This window comes from Hylaeus anthracinus, unplaced genomic scaffold (assembly GCF_026225885.1).
Source record: "Hylaeus anthracinus isolate JK02 unplaced genomic scaffold, UHH_iyHylAnth1.0_haploid 0, whole genome shotgun sequence".
Taxonomy (NCBI): domain Eukaryota; kingdom Metazoa; phylum Arthropoda; class Insecta; order Hymenoptera; family Colletidae; genus Hylaeus; species Hylaeus anthracinus.
In genome coordinates, this window is record NW_026533254.1 from 24,673,477 (window position 1) to 24,680,496 (window position 7,020).

At 38.1% G+C, this 7,020-nt stretch overlaps 2 protein-coding genes across 19 annotated transcripts in view; one reads left to right on the forward strand and one right to left on the reverse strand.

Moving 5' to 3' along the window:
- Nucleotides 1–7,020, forward strand: part of LOC128893903 (uncharacterized) — a 380,105-nt gene that overhangs the window by 31,253 nt on the left and 341,832 nt on the right. The window lies entirely within an intron of this gene.
- The window catches only part of LOC128893537 (axotactin), a 21,134-nt gene continuing 16,561 nt past the window's right edge, over nucleotides 2,448–7,020 (reverse strand). For 8 of the 18 annotated variants that reach the window (XM_054154601.1, XM_054154594.1, XM_054154584.1 and 5 more), the window contains 5 exons: nucleotides 6,149–6,578; nucleotides 5,714–5,793; nucleotides 4,990–5,163; nucleotides 3,087–3,144; nucleotides 2,448–2,982 (listed from right to left, as the gene is read on the reverse strand). In XM_054154601.1, coding sequence (XP_054010576.1) covers nucleotides 2,834–2,982; nucleotides 3,087–3,144; nucleotides 4,990–5,163; nucleotides 5,714–5,793; nucleotides 6,149–6,578 — 891 coding nt within the window. In that variant the 3' untranslated portion in view covers nucleotides 2,448–2,833. Of the gene's footprint in view, nucleotides 2,983–3,086; nucleotides 3,145–3,649; nucleotides 3,748–4,989; nucleotides 5,164–5,713; nucleotides 6,579–7,020 lie in introns of those variants that run through there. The other 10 variants (XR_008461381.1, XM_054154685.1, XM_054154652.1 and 7 more) reach the window with 10 other exon arrangements.

The window sequence follows — 7,020 nt, forward strand, 5'->3', positions numbered from 1 at the left end:
TTTTTTCAGTACTTATTTAGTAGAGCAATAAATATCAATAGTCTAGCACAGCGCCATCTACTAGCAACTGAGGGAACTACTTTCAATACAAACTTGGGCCTTTTGCCACCGATGGCGCCACTATAACAAACGATCGATGTTTATTGTTCTCTTAAATAACTACTCAAAAAAATGATTTCTTTGACATACGAAGTAATATATTGTAGTGTTATAATGTACAGAATCGTATTAATAATCCAATTATGTTCAATAAAATATTACTGATTAAAGGCGTCGGTGGCGCCATCTTATGGTATTGTTACGAATTATCGTCAGTACAAGCTTGGGCGTCTTCCCACCGATGGCGCTACTCGTGCTCTATCTATAGGAAGACATAAACCACGTTCTCTGGGACTGTCCATGCATACAAACGTACAGAAAAGAAATGCTGCATCAATGAAAAGCGAGAGGTCTGAATCCACCATATACAATAGATATGTTCCTGAAAGGATCTGACATTTCGATCCTTAAAGTCAAAATCATCGACAAATTTATGTTACAAAATAACTTAAAACTGTGATCACTTTTACAATGTCCAAATCAATTACTTTATACATTATGACAGCACACTTAGAATCTAATCTAATGATTATTACCAAATGTTCCTATTAGGTACCTCTACATGTTGTAAGAATATATTTACAAAATGTAAGTTTTAACAATAAAGAGTTTTTAAAATAAAAAAAAAATGACTTTCCCTATATAAACTGTTCAAATAATTGAGCAACTACTTTTTACATGAGTGTCATTGCTCAAGCTGGTTTGGTCAAAAATGTTCAGATCGTTCCATTTTACATTTTGGTATCAGGAGCACATGATATGCGAAGATGTGGCACGTTTGCACCTACGAGCAGGCAACAGGCCCGACATATGTGTAAGCAAAGGTTGCCTAATTTAAGGGTCTCATTTTTCGGTAAGTATGGGAATTCTGGCCGATTATGGATTTTGGTATCAGGAGCACATGATATGCGAAGAGGTGGCACGTTTGCGCCTACGAGCAGGCAACCGGACCGACATATGTATAAGCAGAGGTTGCCTAATTCAAGGGGCTCATTTTTCGGTAAGTTTGAGAATCCTGGCCGATTTTGGATTTTGGTATCAGGAGTACATGATATGCGAAGAGGTGGCACGTTTGCGGCTACAAGCAGGCAACCGGCCCGACATATGTGTAGACAAAGGTTGCCTAATTCAAGGGGCACAGTTTTCGGTACATTTCGGAATTCTGGCCAATTTTGCAAAGTCAACAATGTTGCAAATCGCTCCTCTAGAAACTTCAACAATGTTGCAAATCGCTCATCTCCAAACTTCAACAATGTTGCTAATCGCTCATCTACAAACTTCAACAATGTTGCAAACGCAACAATGTTGCAAATTGCTCATCTCCAAACTTCAACAATGTTGCAAACGCAACAATGTTGCAAATCGTTCGTCTCCAAACTTCAACAATGTTGCTGATCGCTCATCTCTAAACTTCAACAATGTTGCAAACGCAACAATGTTGCAAATCGCTCGTCTCCAAACTTCAACAATGTTGCAAATCGCTGATCTCAAAATTGTGATGGGAAATGTCGGATTTTTACTCCTGGTATCAGGAGCACATGATATGCAAAGAGGTGGCACGTTTGCGCCTACGAGCAGGCAGCCGGCCCGACGTATGTGTAGGCAGAGGTTGCCTAATTCAAGGGGCACAGTTTTCGGTAAGTTTGGGAATTCTGGCCGATTTTAGATTTTGGTATCAGGAGCACATGATATGCGAAGAGGTGGCACGTTTGCGCCTACGAGCAGGCAACCGGCCCGGCGTATGTGTAGGCAGAAGTTGCCTAATTTAAGGGGCACAGTTTTCGGTACATTTCGGAATTCTGGCCAATTTTGCAAAGTCAGCAATGTTGCAAATCGCTCGTCTCCAAACTTCAACAATGTTGCAAATCGCTTCTCTGAAAATTGTGATGGGAAATGTCGGATTTTTACTCCTGGTATCAGGAGAACATGATATGCGAGGAGGTGGCACGAGGAAACTTTGGTATGTATCAAATTCTGGCTGGATTTTTACTCCTGGTATCAGGAGAACATGATAGGCGAAGAGGTGACATAACTTTTAATTAGATATCGAGACTTACCTCTTGTATCAGGAGAACGTGATGTGCAAAGAGGTATCATAGTTTTTAATTTTGGCTCGAAACTTACCTTTTGTATCAGGAGAACATGATATGCGAAGAGGTGGCACGAGGAATACATGGTACGTATTTATAAGTGTTACTCATTAGTTACTAATGAGTTTTGTTTTGACTAGGCGGGAAGGGTTTCTCGAGGGCTCCAGGAACAAGAGAATATAATTCTTTTAATTATAATGATTTAAAGTAGATAACATGTATAGGAAATGTCCGAATGAATCCAACGTCAAACCCATGAAACGTATCAGAAATAATTTTATTATTTTCTTTCGATAATCGCGTGAAATGTGAACGAGTACCTCTCTCGATGGACGTTCAGTACGAAAAGAATCACGTTGATGATCTCAATCTACATTTTCATACTCGAAATGTATGCATCATCTATCGCTAATATTATAATCTTGCCATTGCAAGTTTCGAGACTATGTTAAAACAATTATTCTAGAAATTCGTTCTCGTATATCGTGCGCTCACAGTTTCAAAAAGTTTCCTTATTTGAATACATCTGTTCAAATTCTCGGTAACAATGAATTAAGGTTGTTCATCCTTGTCCTTTGTATTAGCGTTGATTGTCCGTGAAAGTAGAAAAGATTTCGTGTAATTATTCCGCTGGGAATTAATGATTAGTCCAGGGATAATACTGATTCTATAGAGTTCCTGTTTCTCGGTTGAAATTTCGGTGCACCAAGATAGTTGAGTGGACTTCCAAAGGTTCTCAGATCGTCCGATAGATAGATTGGTTGCAGATTGAGAATCAAAGGCCTCGCAGGATCTAAAAGATTACACATACAGGCTTACATGTTTGTCAGCAATTAGACATAATGCTTGGGTGTGTAATTTTTGTTTAGAATAAATTATTCATTCAGTCGTACCGACCTGGAGACGTATCTTTGATTGTCGATCGTTGTTTGTTGTTAACAATGTGCGTGTTTGCCTAAATAAGGTGAAAATTCTTTTTTAAAGAGGGTGAAGATATAGAATTGGCTTTTTTATTGTTAAAAAAAGAAGAAGGTGGAGGTGATGCAGAAATTATAAAATAAGGTGTCTTTCAAAAGGAGAATTTTAATGCAGCGTGCAGTTGAGATGCATTCATTTCAGATTCATGCAATATTGATTGATGCACTATTCGTATCATCACTAATCGTTTATTATTTCTCGATTGCACTACTTGGATAATGTTGACAAGCTTTGTACCTAATAAATGTGTCAAAAATATCTTCATTTCGTCAAGATTGCTTAAGTTTTTTGTTTCTTTTGACATATAACCATGCAATAAAAATTTTCAATCGAACGAAATCAAAAAGCAAGAGAAAGAACGCGAATGCAACAAGCTTTTTGACCTCTCAAGGTCACCGCTATTACTCGAATCAAATTTCTGACGGTGGAGGGGAGTGACCCTGAGCGGCCAACATAGTTCGGTTCGATTCTAACGGCAATACCTCTAGATTTCGTCGTGCCTATTCGTGTCATCGTGTTCGGGACTGGTTCTTAACGATTCGACGCTTCCCTCGACACTTATCCTAGACGAATTTTCCGGCTGAAAGTATCACACGTTTCGATTACGTTCGCCACGCCTCGTACTTTCGAAATTTCTCGACCTAATCTCTTACATCTGACGAATGAATTTCATTCGCGAGATCGTGTTTCGTGGATTTTCGAGGAGCAAGATCTCACAACGCGTCAATTTTGATTTTTCCCTAAGGATATTTTATTCGCCGTTTGTATAACATAATCAATATTGCATATTTATCGTACAAAAAAAAAAAAACAAAAAATAACAACAGAAAACGTACTCATACAAAGACGACAAAGTAAACATGAACGAGTGATAGTGAGAATGATTGACAGTGATGTCACATTACAGTCGAGTATTTATTTATGCAACGTATAATTATGTACAGTGGGTGTAGAAAGTATTCGTACACCGATCAATTTCCAAAGAAACTGTGTAAAATTGTAATTTATTAACTTATTTTATATAAACAATAACACTCTACATACTCTCGGAAATCTCTAGAATAGATAGATTACAAAAAAATAGGTATTTATGTAGGTTGCGAAATTAACAAGAAAAAAACAATTAATCGATAGAAATGTTGAAGCAACAAGTATTTGCACAACTGTTTAATTCTTATAACTTGATTAAAGAAAAAAGAAATTTACATTAATGCACAAGTATATAATATTTCCTTCGTGAGATTTCCTTTTGATTTTATAATTATTGCAACTCTTCTAAGCGTTAAATTAACTAAGTTATTAATTATTCGAAGTAGGATCTTCTTCAATTCCCCTATTGGAGCCATTTTTAAAAATACTTTTCTGGAAATTTGATGTTTTCTGATTCGTACGGAGCAATAAACTAATGTGTTTACGTTACAAACTCTACTGTAAATTGTTCGTCATAAGAATCGTACAAATACTTGTTGCTTCTATACTTTTACCCACTTTTCGCATTTTTTTTTGTTAATTTCACAAATTATATTAACTAGTAAATGTTGTCTGGTCTATATCTATTTTAGAGACTTCTGAGAATATGTAAAATATCATTGATTATAAAAAAAAGAAGTTAAGAAACTACAATTTCACACAAAAGTGTTTTGGGAAATTGATCGGTGTACGAATACATTCTACATTCGCTGTATATTTGCACGTGGAATTTAGTCAGTCCTTGAATAACAAAAGCGATGATAAAATCGAGCGTGATCTTGGCTTAATGATAAATATTGTTCGCAGAAAGGATCTATCTATTCAAGGAGTAACTCGTCGATATTTTTCTTACCGACTTCGCGAAATCTTTGTCGTCTGTAATTTCTGTTTTCGGTTGATCCTCCTCCTCGTCTTGGTTCTGCAATTTCGTGTCGTCCTCTTCGTCCTCTTCGTCTTCGTATTCCTCGCCTGCCTCCTCTTCTTCGCATTCCTCTAGTTCAGGTTCCTCTTGGAGGTCCTCCATAGACTGCAACAGAATTAGTTGAATCGTTTAGTGGCATGTTAGGTTCGATATTATTCACTTTGTACTATATTATTGTACCATTTATAATGTGACGTGTAAAGAGTCTGCGTTACAAAATATATTTTTTTAATTAAATTTATAAATCGTTTTCGTTAGACAACAGTCTTCTTCACTCAATAACAAGCTAGATAGAATAAAAATGTTTATATATTGTTTCTTTTTCTGTATCCATTGCCAGGTATAAATGTGTAAATTTAAATTTGCATGCACTGTTTCGTTTTAATTGAAATCTTGCAGCAAGACTTGGTATGTAAATCAAGTTAACGTTCAGTACATTTGTTAGGTGGTTCGTGTTTATTTCAGAGTCTTGCAGAAATTTTCAAAGCGAGCTTACAAAGTGGACGCGCGTCTACAAAGTCATCTCGATTATAAAATTTGTTCAAGTATATAAATTAGTTCTGGTCTAGGGGGCAACGATTGTAGTCGTGGTCCCTTTTGCAAGCTGCTTGGGCCTTAATATGTAATTTTTATAAAAAAAAGAAAAAATCTTTACGAATGGATTTGGTTTCGGAGGTTTAGTGATGATGCCTGTATTTACCCCTAGGAGCTCCTTCTTCTCTGGTTCCTCATCTGCTGTAAGACAGAAACAAACGTTATTTCATAAACAATTTAAACAAGAATTCAATCTTTAACCAAAGGGGAAATCGAGGGTTTCCACTGTCGCGTATCAAGGAACAAACGCAATGGAAACGATGATAATTAACAAACTCCTGAAAGAGAGTTCCACACTTTCGTCAACAGCCGTACGTGGAAGATGGCGGTGCAGTCAAAGGTCACGACTCGCAGTAGAGACGACCACCTGGTCTCGAGTGGTTAGTCGACTCTGATAGGTATGTTAAGAACACAAAGGAGCACCGCATCCAGAACACACCGACTCGTTTCCTCCCCCTATAGCATCAAGTCAAATCTCAAACTTGACTGAACCTACCTTTGATATGTACCCTTTTATCGTTAACTGAGTCTTTCGACTCCGCGTTGGGCACTGGTTTGTACTCTTTCGTTGGCTTCATGTGCGTACCGTTAGGTCTCATCTCGTCTTCGTTCACGTTCTTGAAGCCCACCGTTTTCACCCCAGTCGTTACCGATTCCGCGTACTGCGGCGACTGCCATCGTTGAGAGCTGGACGTCGCCGCCGTGGACGTCCCCGATACCACCGACGCTCTTCTGCTGTTGCGGCGATCCTTCCTCGCGCTTCGCCATACCTCGTAGATGCAACCGATCACCGCCGTCACGAATACGCAGCACAGCCCTATGAAGATGTAAGTACCCGCGCCCTGTTCTTCCTGCGTTGCGTCGGCGTACTGGGACTTGTATAGCACCTTCTCGGGCGGGTCCTCCACCCAGGCTTTGTCGCGTCCCTGCACGAGAATATTGGATCAACGTTTCGAGATTTGTGTTATGCAGAAAAGAAAATACTGCTACTATACTACCGAAAGAGGAAGGGCAGAGGATCCAAGGGCAGCAAATGATGGAAATATTGAATAAATTAGCATTGGGGGAGCTCTTGTGTGACAAGCGCACGAAACGTCGTACAGTAGTCCGGATGGCCGAAAACCATCCATTAATTAATAAATTAATGAACCATAAATTAATACATCATAAATTAACATTAATTTATTATTGTTATTTCTGCCAATGTATTCTAACTATGTTGACCTATAAACCTAGAAATCCTATTTCATAAAAAATTCATAATAATTTAATACTTTTTAATATACATGTCGGCCATATTGGATCCGCCATTTTGAATTTTGCAATTCTGATACCAGATTCGTAATTTGCGGCCTAAATAATCATAAA